Here is a 26,460-nt window from a genome sequence, read left to right as displayed (position 1 = left end):
AGGTTATAACTGCAATACATTCCTTTCCCTGAAGGACTGTATCTAAACTTATTATGTGAGAAGAAACACTGACTGATCCTGAAAACTCATAACACAGGACAGGAACTAACTGGTTTTAAAAAGTGGATATTTTATGGTGGTCCCTGGGGAATTACATACTATTTGTATTGCCTTACAATAAAATATAAAGCTCTTGTTGGTGCAAGATACCTATTTATTTTAAAACACTGGGAATAAGCAGTTATTGTGGTTCTTTGTGTACACTGGAACCTCACTTGCTAGAGGGCATGTGCTTGTGACTCAGTATTTACTACTTAGCTTGTACTGAATTCTCTGCCTGACTGAGATCATTAAGCAACTGACAGGCTGTCTCTGTCCCCGCCCCTTTCTGCAGTAGCTGAGGGCAAAAGAAATGATTCAGATGTCAGGCTAGAGGCAGGCATTATTGTTTAGTACACAGTCTGGTGGGGTAGTCATTTTAACAATTACTCAGATCATGCTAATATCTTGGGTAAGTGTTTTAAAAACCAAATGAGGACTCCTGTTTCTGACAATATGATAGATTCAGTGTGAAGACAAATATCTTTTGGTTTAGACACCTAAAAATGCTAGATAAAATACCCCAATTTTTTTCACTTTGTTTTTGTTGTTTCTAACATGAGATGATAGACCATTGGAGAGCAGAAATTACAAGAAAGTATAATTCTGGGGTGAAGGTAGGGAGAAAGGTGTGAACTAGTGTAAGAATATATGCCCCAAGGGTTTCTACTGACTATGGCAAGACAAGAGTATGGGTTTTCAATGGGCCACAAATTAAATGTCTGGGTCCAAAGTGGAGTGTGAGATCAGGCCATACACTCCTATATAAAGCCAATATCCCATGTGCGTGTCACTTTTACTGCATGAAAAATAAAATGATCTACCCAACAGAAGTAAGCTTGCATGGCTCTGGGTAGAAAAGGAAAAAAAGAAGAAGTCTTAAATGAGAACTTCTAATCAAAATTCCACATTTTCATATAAGTTTGGACTAGAACGGGCACTACTTTCATGCTCCTTGCACCCAAAAAGTAGTTAAAAAATGATCTTATACATGTAAAAGTATGAGATTAGATCACTCCCTAACAGCATACACAAAAATAAGCTCAAAATGGATTAAAGACCTAAATGTAAGGCCAGAAACTATCAAACTCTTAGAGGAAATCATAGGCAGAACACTCTATGACATAAATCACAGCAAAATCCTTTCTGACCCACCTCCTAGAGTAATGGAAATAAAAACAAAAATAAACAAATAGGACCTAATGAAACTTCAAAGCTTTTGCACAGCAAAGGAAACCATAAACAAGACCAAAAGACAGCCCTCAGAATGGGAGAAAATATTTGCAAATGAAGCAACTGACAAAGGATTAATCTCCAAAATTTACAAGCAGCTCATGCAGCTCAATAACAAAAAAACAAACAACCCAATCCAAAAATGGGCAGAAGACCTAAATAGACATTTCTCCAAAGAAAATATACAGATTGCCAACAAACATATGAAAGGATGCTCAACCTCATTAATCATTAGAGAAATGCAAATCAAAACTACAATGAGATATCATCTCACACCAGTCAGAATGGCCATCATCAAAAAATCAAGAAACAATAAATGCTGGAGAGGGTGTGGAGAAAAGGGAACACTCTTGCACTGCTGGTGGGAATGTGAATTGGTTCAGCCACTATGGAGAACAGTATGGAGGTTCCTTAAAAAACTACAGATAGAATTACCATATGACCCAGCAATCCCACTACTGGGCATATACCCTGAGAAAACCAAAATTCAAAAAGAGTCATGTACCAAAATGTTCATTGCAGCTCTATTTACAATAGCCCGGAGATGGAAACAACCTAAGTGCCCATCATCGGATGAATGGATAAAAAAGATGTGGCACATATATACAATGGTATATCACTCAGCCTTAAAAAGAAACGAAATTGAGCTATTTGTAATGAGGTGAATAGACCTAGAGTCTGTCATACAGAGTGAAGTAAGTCAGAAAGAAAAAGACAAATACCGTATGCTAACACATATGTATGGAATTTAAGAAAAAAAAATGTCATGAAGAACCTAGGGGTAAGACAGGAATAAAGACGCAGACCTACTGGAGAATGGACTTGAGGATATGGGGAGGGGGAACGGTGAGCTTTGACAGGGCGAGAGAGAGTCATGGACATATACACATTAACAAACGTAGTAAGGTAGATAGCTAGTGGGAAGCAGCCGCATGGCACAGGGATATTAGCTCCGTGCTTTGTGGCAGCCTGGAAGGGTGGGATAGGGAGAGTGGGAGGGAAGGAGACACAAGAGGGAAGACATATAGGAACATATATATATGTATAACTGATTCACTTTGTTATAAAGCAGAAACTAACACGCCATTGTAAAGCAATTATACCCCAATAAAGATGTTAAAATAAAGAAAGAAAGAAAGAAAGAAAGAAGGAAAAAAAAAGAAGACGTGGCACATATATACAATGGAATATTACTCAGCCATAAAAAGAAACGAAATTGAGCTATTTGTAATGAGGTGGATAGACCTAGAGTCTGTCATACAGAGTGAAGTAAGTCAGAAAGAAAAAGACAAATACCGTATGCTAACACATATATATGGAATTTAAGAAGAAAAAAAAAGTGTCATGAAGAACCTAGAGGTAAGACAGGAATAAAGACACAGACCTACTGGAGAACGGACTTGAGGATATGGGGAGGGGGAAGGGTGAGCTGTGACAGGGCGAGAGAGAGTCATGGATATATACACACTAACAAACGTAAGGTAGATAGCTAGTGGGAAGCAGCCGCATGGCACAGGGATATCGGCTCGGTGCTTTGTGACCGCCTGGAGGGGTGGGATAGGAAGGGTGGGAGGGAGGGAGACGCAAGAGGGAAGAGATATGGGAACATATGTATATGTATAACTGATTCACTTTGTTATAAAGCAGAAACTAACACACCATTGTAAAGCAATTATACCCCAATAAAGATATTAAAAAAAAAAATGATCTTAGGTTGGTAATGTTTCGAGGTGCCTGAGAAAAAGAAATGGAAAGCCTCTCTGGAGGAATACTTTAAATTAGTGCTTCTCAAATCTTCAAACTTGAGTATGCATAAGAGTCACTTGAGTATGCATAAGAGAATACGGTTAAAATAGATTCTTTGGGCCCACCCTCAGAGATTCTGATGCAGATGTTGCAGGGCCTGAAAATCTGCATTTCTAACATACTCACAGATGTTGCTAAAACTGCTGGTCCACTGAATAACACTGCTTCTAACACAGGTCTTAAAGAATCAGCACAGATAAAGTTTCAAGGAGTTAAGCTTATTAAAAACATGTTTTAAAAAATTCACCATGAGTCAGAGTAGGAAGAAACAGCAAAGTGTAGAATCAGACCCTTTACAAAGACTGTGGCTATAGGAATCATAATGTATCAAATACATCTACAGATTAATGTGGGTATTGAAAGTAGAAGGAATTAGGTTATCAAAGTTGACCATGTAGTTTTAAAACAGGAAATAGAACTTTTACAAATAAAAAAATGTAGTACTTGAAATTTAAAACTCAATGGACAGATTCAAACAAAAATTAGATCAGTTTTTTTCACCTTCAGCATTATTGGCCGTTTTGGCCAGATAATTATTTTTTGTGAAGTGTGCACTATGTATTATGAGATGTTTATCAGAATCTTTATTAACTACTAACTAGATGCAAATAGCAATTCCCAAGTCATGACAACCAAAAATTCCTCCAAACATTGCCAAATGCCCCCTGGTGGGCAAAGTTACCCCTGGTTAAGAACCATGAAATTAGACACAGCTGAAAAAAGAAAAAGTGAAATGGAAGAGAATTAGGCAGAATACAGCATAGAAAGAGATGAAGAAATGAAAAATATGAAAGAAGTTGTCAAAGACAGAGGATAAACCGAGAAGCTCTATCATGCATCTTTTCAGTTTATAGAAGGAAAAATTAGAGAAAATGTGAAAGACACAATCTTTGAAGAAATAACAGAAAATTTCCAGAATAGACATAATATGCCAATTACATGATTTACAGACTTAATGAAATATGAAATATAGGCTAGAAACTTTTTAGTGAAAGTGCAAAAGATCAATAATAAAGAGAAGATCAACAATAAAAGCAACTGGGAGAAGGAATTGGGGGAGACACATTACCTATAAAAGAATGTCAATTAAGCCAGAAGAGAAGGGGATAATATCTTTGAAGTACAGAAAGAAAATGTTAGCCTATGATTCTAATTCTATCAAAAGTATCTTTCAAGAATGAAACCAAAATAAAGACATTTTCAATTAAACTGTAGTTGAGAGAGCTACTGCCAGTTGATCATCACCAAAGAAGTGTCTGAAAGCTTTCCTTCAGGAGGATATAGATCTTAGAAAGGAATGTCTGAGATGCATGGAAAAATGGTGAGCAAAGACTATGCTAAGCTTTTGGGCAAATTTAAAAATCATTTTCCTAACAATCAATAAAAATAATGTCTACTTTATCAATGTTAAAACAAAAATAAGAGAGAACTAAATCTTGACAATAATTGGGGTTAAAACCCTCTACAGTCTTTTACTGTTTGAAAGAAGAGTAAAGATATTCATTAAATTTAGACTTTGAGTTAAATATGCATGCAATTAAAAAATATATAAATAGAATAATTTTAAAGCTGATAAAGAAAAATGAATAAAACAAAGCTAAACCAAACCAAAGCAAGAGAAATAAAACAAAATTCAACACTATTTGAAAGAAGGCATGAAATAATGAATATACAATGAAATAATGAAAAATGAAATAATGAAACATATACAATGAAATGATGAAAAATGTGGTAAGTAGGCAGAAGAAGACAGAAGTGAATCTATATAAGCAATCATAATCTGTGCAAATGTACTAAATTTTCTAGGGAAAAAAAGGTCACTAAAATGTTATAAAAATTCAAATACTTGCTTCTTACAAGACACATATCTAAAACACAAAGATGTAGAAATGTTGAAAGGACTGGCAAAAAGACCAGACCAATGCTAATAAAACTGTTTCAGCTGTATTATTATCAAAGAAAAATATATCTTATATATGCTAGAAATAAACTGGGTCACTAGATAGTAATAAAAGGTTCATAGCACCAGATACTTGTCATACTTCTAAACGATCTGCCTCTAAATCAATAAGACAGAAATTGCTGGAACTACAAAATAAATGGACAAGTTTGTCATCATAGAGGAGATTTTAACACAACTTAGTGTTTGACAGATCAAGTAGTGAGGGGTAAAAATAAGAATATAGAAGACTTGAATATAAAACACTGCAACCTGATGGACCCAGAGGGTATTATGCTACGTGAAATAAGTTAGATGGAAAAATCTGTATGATTTTACTGATATGTGGAATCTAAAAAACAAAAAAATGAACAAACAAAGCAAAATAGCCTCACAGATACAGAGAATAAGCTAGTGGTTGCCAGAGGTGGGGATGGGAGGTTGAGGGGGGAACAGGGTTTGGGTAAAATAGGTGAAGGGCATTAAAAGTTTCATACTTCCAGTTATAAAATAAATAAGTCACTGGGATATAATATACAGTATAGGGAATACAGTCAATAATATTATAATAACTTTGTATGACAAAGTTGACAGATAGTTACTAGACTTACCGTGATCAATTCATAATGTATATAAATGCCAAATCACTGTGTTGTACACCTGAAATTAATATAATATTGTATGTCAACTATACTTCAATTTAAAAAAAAAGGAAAGAAAAGCCTCTATGTTGTGCCCAACAACTGGAGAATGCACATTCTTTTCAACTACACTAGAACATTTACAAAAATTAATAATGCTCTAGTTCATGAAGCAAGTTTAAATTAATTCCAAAGAATCAGTATCTGAAAATGAAGTTAGAAATCAATAACAAATGGATACCTAACAAAACTCTGAAATTTATAAAACTGAAACACACACACTCATACATATATACATAACCCATGGAAAAGGAAACCATTAAATAAATTAAAAAGGACTTAAAAATAAATTGTAACATAAATACTACTTATCAAAATTTATGACATAATTGAAGGAGTACTTAGAGGGAAATGAATAGCTAAATGCTCAATTTTTGAACAGAAAAAATAAAAGTATGAGCTAAGCAATCAACTAACAAGGTAAAATAATAATACAATGAATTCAAAGCAAGAAGGAGGAAAGAATAAAAATAAGGGCAGGATATACTCAATATTTTGTAATAACCTATAAGGGAAAAGAATCTGAAAAAGAATATTATACGTATATGTGTATTTATAACTGAATCACTTTGCTGTACACCTAAAACTACCACAACATTGTAAATCAACTATACTTCAATAAAAACAATAATAAGGGCAGGAATTAATAAATTAGACAACGAGATACAATAGAGAGAATCTCTATTGTACCATTAAAAAAGACTAATGAAATTGACAAATATCTGGCAAGCCTAATCAAGAAAAGAAAAGGAAATAATTTTAGGAATAAAAACAGAAAAAATAATTACAGATGCTGCAAAGGTCAAAAACTAATAAGAAAATGCTATGATCAATTTTAATCCAACAAATATGAAAATGCAGGTAAAACTGACAAATTGCTAAAAAGATTAAAATTACTTAAATGTACTCAAAGAAATAGAACTTGAATTATCAATTCAGATCTGAATTTTAATTTTAATTGCATCTAAATTTATCTGTGGACTCAATGTAATTCCAAATCAAAATATTTTCATAGAAACTGACACGCTAATTATAAAATTCACATGGAAGAGTAAGGAGCCAAGAACAACCTAGGTGATGTTCAAAGTTCAAGCTATTAAGACAGAGTAGATTAACTCAGAGCACACATGGAATGCAACAGAAAAAAAACTCAGACTTACACCCATGCATGCATAGAAACCTGACACATAATTAAGATGGTGTTGCACATCAGATAATAAAGTATGAATTAATCAATATATTATGCTAGAATAATTTTTTTTATGCGAAAAGAAAAGAAAGAAAAAAAAATCCTGTTTTATACACACAATAAATTCTAGTTAAAGACCTAAATGTGAAATGCAGACTTTAAAATTTTTAGAGGAAAATTTAATATGTATTTATTACTACCTTGGGATTTCTTTGAAAAGACATAAAAATGCTAACCACTAAAGAACATTTTTATAAATTAAATTACATTAAAAATTTCATTAACATACACATAAGGAAACAAAACAAAATGATATATTCTCTAGGGATACAAGCTCATGTGGTAAAATAAAGCAAGCACAGGGAAGATTAAAACAAAGTTCAAGACAGCAGTGTCTTCTAGGAGGTAGGGGTGAGTAATTAGGGAAGGAGATACAGGGGACTTTAAAGAAAGTGGAAATGTCCTATTTTTTAAGATATGTGGTGGATATGTGACATTCAAATTTTTTCTTTAAACTCTACATATTCATGATATACATCCTTTTTATGTTACATTTCATAGAATGTTTTCAAACATTCAGTATAGGAATACCACTAGAATAAAGTGAATAATTTGACCATTTAGTTTTGGTTATTACTGGATTATTTCAACTTTCCTTATGATTCAAAAGAGGACACAATATTATTTTGCTTTGATAGTTCCTAGTCTGCATATATTCCTAACTCCTTGAGAAAAGCTAATATCCATTCATCACCAAGTAGTTTTATGATGGTAAACCCCAATGTGGATTACATGTGTTGCAGTGAACCTGAAAGTATGACTATATGGTAACCAAATGTTTCATTTTCCTCAAGAGTTCTAGTTTATGTCTAACTGGTATAATTATTGATAGCACTCCATTTCACTCTCAAAAGTGTCCCAATTTGGATAAAAATTATACAACCAGTCCTCCTAAAACTATCTATTTATGAAGCTATTATAATTTAACATGAATTAGGTTTTCTCTATCCACAGACTAAGGAGAAAACTATGATCCCATTGACTCTCTTATATTCATGAAACTGTTCCTAAAGCAAACTGACATTATGTGTTATTTATGCTAATAAATTACCAGTAAATTAGAAATCACTATGTCTGTACATGTTATATATTCAACTGGGTATAAAAGGATAGATAATTTCACCTGAAATATACATAAAATAGACAGAAGTGCCTTTTGTTTGAACTATTTTTGTGCTTGTAGATTATATGAACCTAAAGATAAAATGAGTCCTTTATAAAACATATCTTTTTAAAAATACCTTACAGTTGCATTTATTAAATTTACACTAAAGAGGAAGAGTGTGAGCAGGAGCTGTGCTGGACTAAAAACGGATCCAATTATCCCTTTGTAGTCATAGCAATAATGACAAGAGGACTGTTTAAAACAAAAACCTTTAGATTGGCAAGACTTTGAACATTGACACTTCTAGTACTTCTTTCATTTAATAATACTTTTTAATTCTGAAGAAAATTGGAAACTTGAAAAAAATCACATATAAATTCTATGATGAAGACAATGAAAACTGTTCCGAAATAAAATTACATCATAATGTAAACACTGTATTTAAGCTGCACTTAAAAACATGAATGCGACATCCAACAAAAGCAAACAATAAAAGAGAGATGGGAGAAAGTGAAGGACTGGAAAGTGATGATGAACTGAAGACATTTATTCTCCCCTCCTCTCCCAAATGCTATCTGATGAAATGGTAGAATCTATACCTATGTATAAATCTGTATATCTGTACCTACCTCTGCATCTGCATATCTATCTGACATCTATATCTATCTATCTGTCACCAATCTATCCATCGGTATCATTTATATCTACATCTCTATATATTTCTATATTCGTATTTCTATCTCTCTGTATTTACACACACACATATATGTATATGACTAAAACCACAAATGCACTGGAAAACATATAGAATATAATTTTAAAAATATCTTTATTGGAATATAATTGCTTTACAGTGTTGTGTTAGTTTCTGCTGTATAACAAAGTGAATCAGCTATATGTATACATATATCCCCACATCCCCTCCCTCTTGCGTCTCCCTCCCACTCTCCCTATCTCACCCTCTAGGTGAGCACAAAGCACTGAGCTTATCTCCCCATGCGATGCAGCTGCTTCGCACTAGCCATCTATTTTACATTTGGTAGTGCATACATGTCAATGTTACTCTCTCACTTCATCCCAGCTTACCCTTCCCCCTCCCCGTGACCTCAAGTCCATTCTCTATGTCTACGACTTTACTCCTGCCCTGCCACTAAGTTCACCTACCTTTTTTTTTTTTTTACATTCCATATATATGCGTTAGCATATGGTATTTGTTTTTCTCTTTCAGCCTTACTTCACTCTGTATGACAGACTCTAGGTCCATCCACCTCACTACAAATAACTCAGTTTCATTTCTTTTTTGGCTGAGTAATATTCCATTGTATATATGTGCCACATCTTCTTTATCCATTCATCTGTCGATGGACACTTAGGTTGCTTCCATGGCCTGGCTATTGTATACAGTGCTGCAATGAACATTGAGTACGTCTCTTTTTTTCTGGTACGCAGGCCTCTCACTGTTGTGGTCTCTCCCGTTGAGGAGCACAGGCTCTGGATGCGCAGGGTCAGCAGCCATGGCTCACGATCCCAGCCACTCCGCGGCATGTGGGATCTTCCCGGACCGCAGCACGAACCCGTGTCCCCTGCATCGGCAGGTGGACTCTCAACCACTGCGCCACCAGGGAAGCCCACATGTCTCTTTTTGAATTATGGTTTTCTCAGGCTATTTGGGGTCTTTTGTGTTTCCATACAAATTGTAAAATTTTTTGTTCTAATTCTGTGAAGAATGCCATTGGTAGTTTGATACGGATTGCCTTGAATCTGTAGATTGCTTTGGGTAGTATAGTCAGTTTCACAATACTGGTTCTTCCAATACAAGAACATGGTATGTTTCTCCATCTGTTCATGTCATCTTTGATTTCTTTCATCAGTGTCTTACAGTTTTCTGAGTACAAGTCTTTCGTCTCCTTAGGCAGGTTTATTCCTAGGTATTTTATTCTTTTTGTTACGATGGTGAATGGGATTGTTTCCTTAATTTTTCTTTCTGATTTTTTGTTGGTGGTGTATAGGAATGCCAGATATTTCTGTGCATTAATTTTGTATCCTGCAACCTTACCAAATTCATTGATTAGTTCTAGTAGTTTTCTGGTGGCATCTTTAGTATTTTCTATGTATAGTATCATGTCATCTGCAAACAGTGACAGTTTTACTTCTTCTTTTGCAATTTGTATTCCTTTATTTCCTTTTCTTCTCTGATTGCCGTGTCTAGGACTTCCAAAACTATGTTGAATAAGAGTGGCGAGAGTGGACATCCTTGTCTTGTTCCTGATCTTAGTGGAAATGCTTTCAATTTTTCACCATTGGGTATGACATTTGCTGTGGGTTTGTCATATATGGCCTTTATTATGTTGAGGTAGGTTCCCTCTACGCCCATTTTCTGGAGAGATTTTATCATAAATGAATGCTGAATTTTGTCAAAAGCTTTTTTGGCATCTATTGAGCTGATCATATGTTCTTTATTCCTTAATTTGTTAATATGGTTTATCACATCGATTGATTTGCATATATTGAAGAATCCTTGCATCCCTGGGATAAACCCCACTTGATCATGGTGTATGATCCTTTTAATATTTTGTTAGATTCTGTTAGCTAGTATTTTGTTCAGGATTTTTGCATGTATGTTCATCAGTGATATTGATCTATAATTTCCTTTCTTTGTGATATCTTTTTCTGGCTTTGGTATCAGGGTGATTGGTGGCCTACAATCAAGATTACTCTACCCAGCAAGGATCTCATTCAGATTTAACAGAGAAATCAAAAGCTTTTCAGAGAAGCAAAAGCTAAGAGAATTCAGCACCACCAAACCAGCTTTACAACAAATGCTAAAGAAACTTCTCTAGGCAGGAAACACAAAAGAAGAAAAAGATCCACAAAAACAAACCTAAAACAATTAAGAAAAGGGTAATAGGAACATACATGTCGATAATAACCTTGAATGTGAATGGATTAAATGGCACAACCAAAAGACACAGATTGGCTGAATGGATACAAAAATAAGACCCATATATATGCTGTCTACAAGAGAACCTCTTCAGACCTAGGAATAAATACAGATTGAAGGTGAATTGATGGAAAAAGATATTCCATGCAAATAGAAATCAAAAGAAATAGCAATACTCATATCAGATAAAAGACTTTAAACTAAAGACTGTTACAAGAGATAAGGAAGGGCACTACATAATGATCAAGGGATCAATCCAAGAAGAAGATATAACAATTATAAATGTTTATGCACCCAACATAGGAGCACCTCAATACATAAGGCAAATGCTAACAACAATGAAAGGGGAAATCAACAGTAACACAATAATAGTAGGGGGCTTTAACACCCCACTTACACCAATGGATAGATCATCCAAACAGAAAATAAGGAAACACAGTCTTTAAATGACACAATAGACCAGATAGATTTACTTGATATTTATAGGACATGCCACCAGAAAGTGGCACAATACACATTCTCCTCAAGTGCACATGGAACATTCTCCAGGATAGATCACATCCTGGGTCACAAATCAAGCCTTGGAAAATTTAAGAAAATTGAAATCATATCAAGCATATTTTGACCACAACACTATGAGATTGGAAATCAATTACAGGAAAAAAAAACTGTAAAAAACACAGATACATGGAGGTTAAACACTGTGTTACTAAAATAACCAAGAGATCACTGAAGAAATCAAAGTAGAAATTAAAAAATACATAGAAACAAATGACAATGAAAACATGATGACCCAAAACCTATGGGATGCAACAAAAGCAGTTCTAAGAGGGAAGTTTATAGCAATTCAATCTCACCTCAAGAAAGAAGAAAAATCTCAAATAAACACTCTAAACTTACAGCTAAAGCAACTAGAGAAAGAACAAAAAACCCAAATTCAGTAGAAGGAAAGAAATCATAAAAATCAGAGCAGAAATTAATGACAGAGAAATGAAGAAAACAATAGCAAAGATCCATGAAACTAAAAGCTGGTTCTTCGAGAAGATAAACAAAATTGATAAACCCTTAGCCAGACTCATCAAGAAAAAAAGGGAGAGGATGCAAATCAATAAAATTAGAAACTAAAAAGGAGAAATCACACCTGACACCACAGAAATACAAAGGATTATAAAGACTACTACAAATAACTATATGCCAATAAAGTGGACAACCACGAAGAAATGGACAAATTCTTGGAAAAGTACAATTTTCCCAGACTGAACCAGGAAGAATTAGAAAACATAAACAGACCTATCACAAGTAATAAAATTGAAACTGTAATTAAAATCTTCCAACAAACAAAAGTCCAGGACCAGATGGCTTCACAGATGAATTCTATCAAACATTTAGAGAATAGCTAACAATGATCCTTCTCAAACTCTACCAAAAAATTGCAGAGGGAGGAACACTCCCAAATTCATTCTAGAACATATTTAAAAGTGAAGCATTCCTGAAAGTCAGGAAGCAGATGAGATCAGATATTAAGTGAAACCAAACACAGAGGATACAAAAGTTAATAATACCTTTAATAGAAGACAACTTGTGAATGTTAGAGTAATCTCAAGGGTCTCCTAACCCAAAGAGACAGGTATGAACAACTGCAATTGCCACACTTGCACAATGATGGTAAAAACAGGATGTTACTATGATTCAAACATATTGGACATGCAGCTATATTTTCCTTCCTCTCAGTTCTCTTGCCAGTATTCACCAGTGACTTCAATTCCTTCACTTTTCTATACCTGAGAAACTGAAGTTGAATGTACCCTCATTTGGGGACCATGTCCTGGCTTAACCCTTTCCTCTTATATCAACAAATAAGACAATGAATGTGAAGGTGCTTTATTAACTATGACATACAATGAAAATGTTACTTTTGTTATCTTCTACCACCACCTCTCTCACCACTGCCGCCACCACCACACCACAACCACACCACCACCACGACTACCATCACCACCAACATTACCACCACCATGAGTACCACCACCACCATCAACACCTATCCCTTTTTTTTTCAACCAACCAGGTGTACCTAGATTCTGTCTCTGTTTCCTTTAAACCGTGACTGATTCTGACCTCTGGACACTCCTTGGTCTTGACCTAGAATCAAAGATTCTCAGATACGAAAGAAACTCATACTAACCACCCCCTTCTTGAGTCTCCCTGTACTTCCCCATTGAGTCCAGCGTAGTGACAAAGAGCTAATTACTTCTCAATGTATCTACTTCATCACTGGACATCTATAGTGATCAGAAAATGCTTCTTTACTTTGAAGCTTGAAGACACCACTTATAAGTATCAAACCCCATTTATTTTATTTATTGCCATGAGATTAATAAGATTGAGAAGGTCAAGCAGGGCCAGAGTTGGTCCAACAGGAAGGGAAGAAAGGAGAATCTAGTGATCTGGTAACTACCTGGCCATAATCTTATTTGGAGGAAGTAAAATAAATTTTAAATGTCTTCTGGAATTCAGCCATGAATTAAATCTCCTTGAAAACTCTAAGCATTATAGCAGTTGGAAATCATATAGGTATGGAACCATCTGATGAGAGGGAATGAAAATCCAGCATCCAAGAGACCGATTATTTTAAGAAGAATATTGATGAATACTTTTATAATCTCCATTCAGAAGCCAGTGTTAATTTGTTTGAATGGGATTTTTTTTTTAAAGAACCTATTGATAACACGATTTTATTTATTACTTTTAAAATATATTTATTTTTGGCTGCTTTGGGTCTTCATTGCTGCATGTGGGCGTTCTCTAGTTGCAGCAAGCAGGAGCTACTTTCTGTTGCAGTGCACGGGCTTCTCATTGCGGTAGCTTCTCTTGTTGCAGAGCACAGGCTCTAGGTGCGTGGGCTTCAGTAGTTGTGGCTTGCAGGCTCTAGAGCACAGGCTCAGTAGTTGTGGTGAATGGGCTTAGTTGTTCCAGGGCATATGGGATCTTCCTGGACCAGGGCTCAAACCCGTGTCCCCTGAATTGGCAGGAGGATTCTTAACCACTGTGCCATCAGGGAAAGCCCTTGACTGGGATTATTTTTTAAACTTTCAAATGTATCACTCTCTTTGTGACAAGCCTCCTGTTTCTCCCATGACCACATATCTTATAAAGCTTAAAAGCTTTTTATGTAGGAAGCAGTTATTCCTTCTATTTTTACACCATCAACATTAATAAAATCATTCCAACTACTTTATTAAAGAGTGTCTCTTTGCCAATGATAATACATTGAGACTGTGTTCTTCCCATTTTTTGTTTCATGGGTGGGTTTTGGGGGAGTTCATGAACCTTCTGATATTACAGGCTGAATATTTTGTCTGTAAGTGTAATTCTCTCCATAGCTCTCCATAGCTTTCATTCAGTTCTTAAAGAGTTTATGTCTCCAAAATGTTAAGACTCACTGATTTAGTGGGTAAATGTGTAGTGTGAATCTTTAAAGTTGAAAATCTCCTATATGTTCCTATTATAAATTCATCATGTAGTCACATGACCTTTTTAAAAAAAAAGATTCAGTTGCTTTTGGACCATTAGAAATCATTTGCCTCTTCTTTATTATGGAGACCATATACATTTAAGTACATTTTCAGTGTATCAAGAGACACTTTCCGATTTACCTAAATAACTTTTTTTTTTTTTTTTTTTTTTTACAGAGAAAGTATACGGTATTGCTAAAAGAGTCCTGAATAGAATAGAATAGAAATCAGAAGGTTCTTCTCCGAGCCCAGTTTTCACTTCAACTGGCTTATATGACCTTGAGCAAAGTCACCTTAGCTCTTGGGGCTTTTGTTCTCTCATGTGGAAAATGCGTGAATGAAAAGAGTGGCTTGGAGTCCAGTATATGATATACATTCATGTGGAGACTTCACTCAGGATCTCTGAAAGAGTTGTGGGTGTGGGGCTGAGGCTTTCCAGAAGAGGGAAGGACAATCCATTCTCTCTGTCATCAGGTGCTTATTTTACTGACAGTTGTCCAAATGCTATTATCCTATCATTGTCCAATTTGTATGGGCAGCTGTGCCTCTATCTTTCCCTTTCAACAGTAAGTTGAAGTAACATGATTCATTATTATCATTTTCCTTACACTCAGACAGTTGCTGGAGAAATTTGATGTCTCACTTGTCTAAAAATTTTCCAAAGTATCTGTGACTTTAGGACTGAAACAAAGATGGACATAATAGTACATCTGGAACACTGTAGCATAAACTACCCATAAAGTTCTAATGCACCATAGTTATTGTGTATTTAACCATTGTTCAACTAGTTTGTGTCATCTTCACTTTCTTAATCACATTTAAACTATCAGGTTTAAAATACAGAATTTCTTATTTTTCACATTTTAAAGTTCCTATAGTGATCTCACATAATTTTTTAATGAGAGAGTCAACATGGTATTGTACCAAATATAAGGTCTGTTCTAATCTGGCTCTATCCTTTCCTGGCTTTGAACCCTGGCCAGTTGGTGATTAAGAAGAACCATGCATGACTCAAACGAGTGACAGGCTGGTTTCCTCTCTCTCACTTAGAAAACAAGAAATTGGCTCTTTGCCTTGTCAGCTCTTGCTTTAGACAGGCATCTCATCGTTCTTTAATTGTTTGATTGCCACCTGCCTCAGCTCTCCTGGAGACCTGTGACTTTCTACATTTTACAGTCATCATAGCATATATCAGTACACATTAAACACTTTGGAATTAAAAAAAAAAAACTTTCAAAGACCAATGTCCAGGAATCGGAAACTGACTGAAAAATCTTAAATAACCACAGGTCATCATTCTGGGTGACTACAGTGGTATTTGCATTTTCAGCTTAAGTGAAGCTACATACCTTGCTGGTCACTAAATATCATGACAGCAAAAGCTATTAATGTCACAGAAAAATGTCATGAATTATGTTAAAAGGTTTGGACTATTTTCCAAGGTAAAATATGAGTGGCCAGTGGTTACATATTCATGTGTTACAAAAAGGGATCATTTGTAGGCAGGCTAAAGGGTTTTTGTTGTAAAAATGTCTATTTTAGTTTTTCTTCTTAAAGTGTGAACTTTTACTTCTTGATATTTACTTGGAATTTTGTACCCAGTATTTATATAGCATATGAATGATTTATTAAACCAGAAGGTAAATAAAGGAAATTGAAAGATGGTGTTCAAAACTCATATCTGGGTCTCATTTGACAAAAATACTTTCTAAACAAGATCCACATTATACTCTTGAATCTCTTACATGTGTATAAGGCTACACAATGTTCAAGGTGCTTCTGTGCAATTAATTTCAATTGATCTTTGCTTCGTATTTTCACTCAATTAATATGCAATTAAATCAAGACAGAGTTTAAAGGACTAATATATGACAGACATGACTAATAATGTAATAATAATAATGACCTACTTTATTGAGCAACTGCTATATTTCAGGCATTATGATGAGGACTTTACATCTAGTATCTCATTTAATCCTCACACTAACCCTAGGAGGTAGGCATAATATTATTATTACTCTTAATCTCATTTTACAGGGTTTAGCTAATAAATGTCAGAGTGATTTTAACCCAGGCAGTCTCATTCCAGAATCCTCATACACTGTTAATCATTGATGCTGTACAGAATATATTTACTAAGATTTTTTCCCCTTTCTTTTCTTCTTTTACCTTACTACCTTTTCCCCTCCTCTTGCCACTAATGCTGAGGAAAAACAAAAAAAGACCAAAAACGTAACCCCATAGTTAGGCTTTGGAGTAGGGATTCATGCTTTCCTCCATTAGCAGAATTAACTGGAATGGGATACAGGATGAGAAAATTCTTCCAACAACTTACAAGATCCAAGGCGGCTGCCAAGATCGATGCATCAGGAATTGTCCCTGGCTCACAGCAGTTTAACAGAAACTGAAAGCGCTTCATTCCTTGTCGGATTGCTCCAAGATTCACCACGTTTTTGCTTTTTCCGCCATCTTGGTTGGAAGACAGATGGTCATCAAAACTGTGGCAACCTGTAGGGGTTTTCCCATGTTGGAGGAATAAAGGAGAGAGAGTGTAATGGTTGTAGATTAAAAAAGAGCTTTGAAGTTTCAACAATGCATTTTCTATAGTGTTGGCCTAAGAACTTTTTCCTGAACTACACTTCCCTCCTCTCTATCTAATGCTTGATTTGGACACCTTGACTTTTAGGAATCTGATGACACATAGCATATGTTAATAAGGGGTCTTATATAACTATTTTAATATAGGGTCTGTTCCATAGAGAACAGACTTGTGGTTGCCAAGGGGGAGGGGGGATGAGGGAGGGATGGATTGGGAGTTAGGGATTAGCAGATGCAAACTATTATATACAGAATGGATAAACAACAAGGTCCTACTGTATAGCACAGGGAACTATATTCAATATCCTGTGATAAACCATAATGGAAAAGAATGTGAAAAACAATGTACATATATATACGTATGTATATATATATGTATATATATATGTATGAATGTATATATATATATGAATCACTTTGCTGTATAGCAGAAATTAACACAACATTGTAAATCAACTATGCAGCAATAAATTTTAAAAATTAAAAATTAAAAAAAAATAGATAAATATAGGGTCTGATCATTTTGCTTCCAGGTCTCTTCTCTAACACTGCTAAGAGGATTATTTAAGATGATTCTGCCTGTAACTAACTTCTGTTTTTATGGAAGATGCAAAATCACTGTGCAATTTCAGATCTGTTACAAAAAACTGATATCAAAGACAGTATCTTGATATCTTAGTTACAATGCAAAGAATCACTGATTATTAGGGTTGTAAAGGACTTGAGAGGTTGGTCATTTAATGCCAGGATTTCCAAACCTGCCTGTGCATCAGAATTATCTGGGCAGCTTTTGAATCTTATTCAGAAGTTCAGAACCAGAGTCTCTGAAAGAGGAGTGTAAGAATGTGTGCTTTGTAAAGCCTCACAGATGATAAGGATGCAGCCAGCCTGACCCCACACGGTGGTCAGAGGTTTAGGAACCACTGACTCATCCTCACTTATTTTTCCATAGTTAAACTGCATACGAATGAGAATCAGTCTAGAGCTTCTTAAAATGCAGACTATCAGATCTCATCGCTAGAGATATGGATTCCATAGGTCTGCAGGCTATGTATATTTTTAACAAACATGCCACATGATTTTAATACAGAAAGTCTAAGGATCACACATTAAGGAAGAATAATACAAAGCATTGTTTTACATTTCTTTTAACCCCATGTATGTTTTTAAAAACCAAAGTATCTCATAGCTTTTCTATAGCTTCTAGTACATATATACACACATATATATATACACATACACACACATATATATGTATATATATATATACACATATATATGTATATATATATAATATTTAGTTTATCTTATATAATGCTATAATATTGAATATAGTTTTACACACCAAGCCCAAATTACTTCCCATAACTCTGAAATGTACTTTCAGCACCTAAGAATATACCCCCTGATTTAGTGCTTGGCTTAATGTGTGCTGACACCATTTGCAATGTTGCCAACTCTAGGTCCTCACTAAGTCACAGATCCCATTACAGGAAACGGCTTTCTCACCTCTTCTGTCAAAAATACCTTGATACCTCCCACCCACTGCCCCACTTTCCCACTTGCTGCCTCAACACAAAAAAAGTGGCCCCACGTAGCCTTTGCTCTCAACTAAGGTGCCCTATACACAAGCAGGTCATGATTGGTGGTTGCAGATGTATGGTGAATAATCTGTTCCTATTAATAAACACTAATGTTCACAAATTTGCATTTAAAAATCAGATCCAGAGTTGGATGTACCCCTTTAATAATTTGCATTCTTTGTAAATAAAAGGGCGATATTTACAATTATGAGCTTGGTTTACCATGAAAGTATGTACTAGTGGAAAAAGGTGAGCACCTGTTCTTTTAGAAAACACATCCTTTGGAAGCAGTTCAAGCTTGGTGAAAAGATTCCTTTGGACTTTATTACCACAAGATAAAAAATTATGGCATGGGGCTTGAACCAAGATGGCGAGTAGAAAGACGTGCTCTCATTCCCTCTTGTGAGAACACCAGAATCACAACTAGCTGCTGAACAATCATCGACAGGAAGACACTGGAACTCACCAAAAAAGGTACCCCACATCCAAAGACAAAGGAGAAACCACAATGAGATGATAAGAGGAGTGCAATCACAGCAAAATCAAATCCCAGAATCGCTGGGTGGGTGACTCACAGACTGGAGGACACTTATACCACAGAAGTCCACCCACTGCAGTGAACGTTCTGAGCCCAACATCAAGCTTCCCAACCTGGGGGTCTGGCAATGGAAGGAGGAATTCCTAGAGAATCAGACTTTTAAACCTAGTGGGATATGGCTGCAGAACTTCAATAGGACTGGGGGAAACAGAGACTCCACTCTTGCAGGGCACACATAAAGTAGTGTGCACATCAGGACCCAGGGGAAGGAGCAGTGACCCCATAGGAGACTGAACCAGACCTACCTGCTAGTGTTGGAGGGTCTCCTGCAGAGGCGGGGGGAGGCTGTGGCTCACCGTGGGGATAAGAACACTGGCAGCAGAAGTTCTGGAAAGTACTCCTTGGTATGAGCCCTCCAAGAGTCTGCCATTAGCCCTACCAAAGAGCCCAGGTAGGCTCCAGTGTTGGGTTGCCTCAGGCCAAACAACCAACAGGGAGGGAACCCAGCCCCACCCATCAGCAGACAAGCGGATTAAAGTTTTACTGAGCTGTGCCCAGCAGAGCAACAGCCAGCTTTACCTACCACCAGTCCCTCCCATCAGGAAACTTGCACAAGCCTCTTAGACAGCCTCATCCACCACAGGGCAGAGAGCAGAAGCAAGAAAAACTACAAACCTGCAGCCTGTGGAACAAAAACCACATTCACAGAAAGATAGACAAGATGAAAAGGCAGAGGACTATATACCAAAAGAAGGAACAAGATAAAATCCCAGAAAAACAACTAAATGAAGTGGAGATAGGCAACCTTCCAGAAAAAGAATTCAGAATAATGATAGTGAAAATGATCCAGGACCTCAGACAAACAATGGAGGCAAAGATCGAGAAGATGCAAGAAATGTTTAACAAAAGCCTAGAAGAATTAAAGAACAAACAGAGATGAACAATACAATAACTGAAATGAAAACTACACTAGAAGGAATGAATAGCAGAATAACTGAGGCAGAAGAACTGATAAGTGACCTGGAAGACAGAATGGTTGAATTCACTGCTGGGGAAGAGAATAAAGAAAAAAGAATGAAAAGAAACGAAGACAACCGAAGAGACCTCTGGGACAACATTAAACGCAACAACATTCGCATTATAAGGGTCCCAGAAGGAGAAGAGAGAGAGAAAGGACCCGAGAAAATATTTGAAGAGATTATAGTCGAAAACTTCCCTAACATGGGAAATGAAAAAGCCACCCAAGTCCAGGAAGTGCAGTGAGTCTCATACAGGATAAACGCAAGGAGAAACACGCCAAGACACATAGTAATAAAATTGGCAAAAATTAAAGACAAAGAAAAATTATTGAAAGCAGAAAGGGAAAAATGACAAATAACATCCAAGGGAACTCCGATAAGGTTAACAGCTGATTTCTCAGCAGAAATTCTACAAGCCAGAAGGTAAAGTGATGAAAGGGAAGAACCTACAACCAAGATTACTCTACCCATCAAGGATCTCATTCAGATTCGATGGAGAAATCAAAAGCTTTACAGACAAGCAAAAGCTAAGAGAATTCAGCACCACCAAACCAGCTCTACAACAAATGCTAAAGTAACTTCTCTAAGTGGGAAACACAAGAGAAGAAAAGGACCTACAAAAACAAACCCAAAACAATAAAGAAAATGGTCATAGGAACATACGTATAGATAATTACCTTAAACGTGAATGGATTAAATGCTCCAACCAAAAGACACAGGCTTGCTGAATGGATACAAAAACAAGACCCATATATATGCTGTCTACAAGAGACCCACTTCAGACCTAGGGACATATACAGACTGAAAGTGAGGGGATGGAAAAAGATATCCCATGCAAATGGAAATCAAAAGGAAGCTGGAGTAGCAATACTCATATCAGATAAAATAGACTTTAAAATAAAGAATGTTAGGGCTTCCTTGGTGGCGCAGTGGTTGAGAGTCCACCTGCCAATGCAGGGGACATGGGTTCGTGCCCTGGTCTGGGAAGATCCCGCATGCCGCGGAGTGGCTAGACCCGTGAGCCGTGGCCGCTGACCCTGCGCATACGGAGGCTGTGCTCCACAACGGGAGAGGCCACAACACTGAGAGGCCCACGTACTGCAAGAAAATAAATAAATAAATAATGTTACAAGAGACAAGGAAGGACACTACATAATGATCAAGGGATCAATCCAAGAAGAAGATATAGCAATTATAAATATATATGCACCCAACACAGGAGCACCTCAATACATAAGGCAACTGCTAACAGCTGTAAAAGAGGAAATCGACAGTAACACAATAATAGTGGGGGACTTTAACACCTCACTTACACCAATGGACAGATCATCCAAAATGAAAATAAATAAGGAAACAGAAGCTATAATAGACACAATAAACCAGATAGATTTAATTGATATTTACAGGACATTCCATCCAAAAACAGCAGATTACACTTTCTTCTCAAGTGTGCACCGAACATTCTCCAGGATAGATCACATCTTGGGTAACAAATCAAGCCTCAGTAAATTTAAGAAAACTGAGATCATATCAAGCATCTTTTCTGACCACAACGCTATGAAATGAGATATCAATTACAGGGGAAAAAACGTAAAAAACACAAACACATAGAGACTAAACAATACATTACTAAATAACCAAGAGATCACTGAAGAAATCAAAAAATACCTAGGGACAAATGACAATGAAAACATGACAATCCATAGCCTATTGGATGCAGCAAAAGCAGTTCTAAGAGGGAAGTTTCAAGCTATACAAGCCTACCTCAAGAAACAAGAAAAATCTCAAGTAAACAATCTAACCTTACAACAATAGGAATTAGAGAAAGAAGAACAAACAAAACCCAAAGTTAGCAGAAGGAAAGAAATCATAAAGATCAGAGCAGAAATAAATGAAATAGAAACAATGAAAACAGTGGCAAAGATTAATAAAAACAAAAGCTGGTTCATTGAAAGATAAACAGAATTGATAAACCATTAGCCAGACTCATCAAGAAAAAGAGGGAGAGGACTCAAATCAATAAAATTAAAAATGAAAAAGGAGAAGTTACAACAGACTCTGCAGAACTACAAAGCATCCTAAGAGACTACTACAAGCAACACTATGCCAATAAAATGGACAACCTGGAAGAAATGGAAAAGTTCTTAGAAAGGTATAACCTTCCAAGACAGAACCAGGAAGAAACAGAAAATATGAACAGACCAATCACAAGCAATGAAATTGATACTGTGATTAAAAATCTTCCAACAGGGCTTCCCTGGTGGCACAGTGGTTGGGAGTCCGCCTGCTGATGCGGGGCGCGCGGGTTCATGCCCCAGTCCAGGAGGATCCCACATGCCGTGGAGCGGCTAGGCCCGTGAGCCATGGCCGCTGAGCCTGCGTGACTGGAGCCTGTGCTCCACAATGGGAGAGGCCATGGAAGTGAGAGGCTCGCATACCGCAAAAAAAAAAAAAAAAAAAAAATCTTCCAACAAACAAAAGTCCAGGACCAGATGGCTTCACAGATGAATTCTATCAAACATTTAGAGAAGAGCTAACACCCATCCTTCTCAAACTCTTTCAAAAAATTGCAGAGGAAGGAACACTCCTACACTAATTCTATGAGGCCACCATAACCCTGACACCAAAACCAGAAAAAGGTACTACAAAAAAGAAAATTACAGACCAATATCACTGCTGAATATAGCTGCAAAAATCCTCAACAAAATATTAGCAAACAGAATCCAACAACACATTAAAAGGATCATACACCATGATCAAGTGGGATTTATCCCAGGGATGCAAGGATTCGTCAATATATGCAAATCAAACAATGTGACACACATTAAGAAACTGAAGAATAAAAACCATATGATCATCTCAATAGATGCAGAAAAAGCTTTTGACAAAATTCAACACCCATTTATGATAAAAACTCTCCAGAAAGTGGGCATAGAGGGAGTCTACCTCAATATAATTAAGGCCATATACGACAAACCCATAGCAAACATCATTCTCGATGGTGAAAAACTGAAAGCATTTCCTCTAAGATCAGGAATAAGACAAGGATGTCCACTCTCACTGCTATTATTCAACATAGTTTTGGAAGGCCTAGCCTCAGCAATCAGAGAAGAAAAAGAAATACAAATTGGAAAAGAAGAAGTAAAACCGGCACTGTTTGCAGATGATATGACACTATACATAGAGAATCCTAAAGATGCCAACAGAAAACTACTAGAGCTAATCAATGAATTTGGTAAAGTTTCAGTATACAAAATTAATGCACAGAAATCCCTTGCATTCCTATACACTAATGATGAAAAATATGAAAGAGAAATTCAGGAAACACTCCCATTTACCACTGCAACAAAAAGAATAAAATACCTAGGAATAAACCTACCTAGGGAGACAAAAGACCTGTATGCAGAAAACTATAAGACACTGATGAAAGAAATTAAAGATGATACCAACAGATGGAGAGATATACCACGTTACTGGATTGGAAGAATCAATATTGTGAAAATGACTCTACTACCCAAAGCAATCTACAGATTCAATGCAATCCCTATCAAATTACCAATGGCATTTTTTATGGAACTAGAACAAAAAATCTTAAAATTTGTATGGAGACACAAAAGACCCCAAAGAGCCAAAGCAGTCTTGAGGGGAAAAAAATGGAGCTGGAAGAATCAGACTCCCTGACTTCAGACTATACTACAAAGCTACAGTAATCAAGACAATATGGTACTGGCACAAAAACAGAAACATAGATCAATGGAACAAGACAGAAAGCCCAGAGGTAAACCCATGCACCTATGGTCAACTAATCTATGACAAAGGAGGCAAGGATATACAATGGAGAAGAGACAGTCTCTTCAATAAGTGATGCTGGGAAAACTGGACAGCTACATGTAAAAGAATGAAATTAGAACACTCCCTAACACCATACACAAGAATAAACTCAAAATGGATTAGTGACCTAAATGTAAGACCAGACACTGTAAAACTCTTAGAAGAAAACATAGGAAGCACACTCTTTGACATAAATCACAGCAAGATCTTTTCTGATCCACCTCCTAGAGTAATGGAAATAAAAACAAAAATAAACAAATGGGACCTAATGAAACTTAACTTTTGCACAGCAAAGGAAACCATAAACAAGATGAAAAGAGAACCCTTAGAATGGCAGAAAATATTTACAAATGAATCAATGGACAAAGGATTAATCTCCAAAATATATAAACAGCTCATGCAGCTCAATATTAAAAAAACAAACAACCCAATCCAAAAATGGGCAGAAGCCCTAAATAGACATTTCTCCAAAGAAGATATACAGATGGCCAAGAAGCACATGAAAAGCTGCTCAACATCACTAATTATTAGAGAAATGCAAATCAAAACCACAATGAGGTATCACCTCACACCAGTTAGAATGGGCTTCATCAGAATATCTACAAACAACAAATGCTGGAGAGGGTGTGGATAAAAGGGAACCCTCTTGCACTGTTGGTGGGAATGTAAATTGATACAGCCACTATGGAGAACAGTATGGAGGTTCCTTAAAAAACTAAAAATAGAATTACCATATGATCCAGCAATCCCACTACTCGGCCTATACCCAGAGAAAACCAAAATTCAAAAAGTCACATGCACCCCAATGTTCACTGCAGCACTATTTACAATAGCCAGGTCATGGAAGCAACCTAAATGCCCATTGACAGACAAATGGTTAAAGAAGATGTGGTACATATATACAATGGAATATTACTAAGCCATAGAAAGGAACGAAACTGGGTCATGTGTTGAGACGTGGATGGATCTAGAGACTGTCATACAGAGTAAAGTAAGACAGAAAGAGAAAAACAAATATTGTATATTAACGGATATATGTGGAAACTAGAAAAATGGTACAGATGAAACAGTTTGCAGGGCAGAAATTGAGACACAGATGTAGAGAACAAACGTATGGACACCAATGGTGGAAAGCCGCGGGGGTGTGGGGGTGGTGGTGTGAACTGGGTGATTGGGATTGACGTGTATACAGTGATGTGTATAAAATTGATGACTAATAAGAACCTGTTGTATAAAAAATATAAAGAAAACCTATTTATTAAGTTTATAGACGTGTGTAATTAAAAAAAAAACACTACTGTTACCTTGGGAAAAAAAAAGACTATACATTTTCCTGTGAGCACAGCTTTAGTCACATCCAAGTTTTGATATGTAATATTTTTATTATCATTCTGTTTAACTTATTTTCTAACTCCAATTGTGACTTGTTTTGTGGGGTGTTACTTAGAAGTAGTGTATTTCATACCTTCTAGTTACTTTTTCGTTACTGATTTGTAGCTTAACTACAAGTCAGGAAACACACTTTGTATAATTTTAATACTTTGAAATTTGTTAAAATTTGCCTTATAGCACAATATGGTCAGTTTTAAAAATGTTCCAACTGTGCTTGAAAATAATTTGTAATTTAAAGTTTTGGAGTATAGTGACTATATATCTGCTTGTTGAATCAAATTTGCTTTACATTATTTAAGTTTTTTATATCCTTACTAACTTTTTTTGGGGGGGGTGTCTACTGGTTCTGAAAGAGGTATCCTCTATCAGCGAATGACAGCAGTATGCTAAATCTCCTATTATGATATTGAATTTGTCTATTTTTTCCTTGTAGCTCTGTTGCTCTATATAATTTGAAGTTAAGTGCATACAAATTTAAAACTTCCTGGTAAATTGAAAAAAAATTTATGGCATGGCATGAAAATAATTACCAATTCCTGGTGAACAACTTTTAAAATGTCTCAGCATCAAACTGAGATATGTAGGTGTGAAATGGTATGGTGTCTGGAATTTGTTCCATAACACATTAAAAAAAAATAAGATGAAGCAAGTTGGAAAATTTTTTTACCATTATTGCAAGTGGGCGATGGATATTTGGTATCCCTTGGGTCCTTTTTACTCTTTGTCTATGTTTGAAAATTTTCATAAGCACAAAAATGGTTCAGGGGCTTCCCTGGTGGCGCAGTGGTTAAGAATCTGCCTGACACTGCAGGGGACATGGGTTCGAACCCTGGTCCGGGAAGATCCCACATGCCACGGAGAAACTAATCCTCTGTGCCATGACTACTGAACCTGTGCTCTAGAGCCTGTAA

At 36.1% G+C, this 26,460-nt stretch overlaps 1 protein-coding gene across 3 annotated transcripts in view; it reads right to left on the bottom strand.

Annotated features, from left to right (window-relative positions):
* UNC80 (unc-80 homolog, NALCN channel complex subunit) overlaps nucleotides 1-26,460 on the bottom strand; it is a 238,039-nt gene that overhangs the window by 137,512 nt on the left and 74,067 nt on the right. For all 3 annotated transcript variants that reach the window (XM_065880023.1, XM_065880022.1, XM_065880024.1), the window contains exon 22: nucleotides 16,924-17,096. In XM_065880023.1, the coding sequence (XP_065736095.1) occupies nucleotides 16,924-17,096 (173 nt within the window). The remainder of the gene's footprint in view (nucleotides 1-16,923; nucleotides 17,097-26,460) is intronic.

Source organism: Phocoena phocoena, chromosome 7 (genome assembly GCF_963924675.1).
Source record: "Phocoena phocoena chromosome 7, mPhoPho1.1, whole genome shotgun sequence".
In the NCBI taxonomy this organism is placed as follows: domain Eukaryota; kingdom Metazoa; phylum Chordata; class Mammalia; order Artiodactyla; family Phocoenidae; genus Phocoena; species Phocoena phocoena.
Note: the sequence above shows the minus strand (reverse complement) of the source record. Positions and strands in the feature narration are given on the sequence as shown.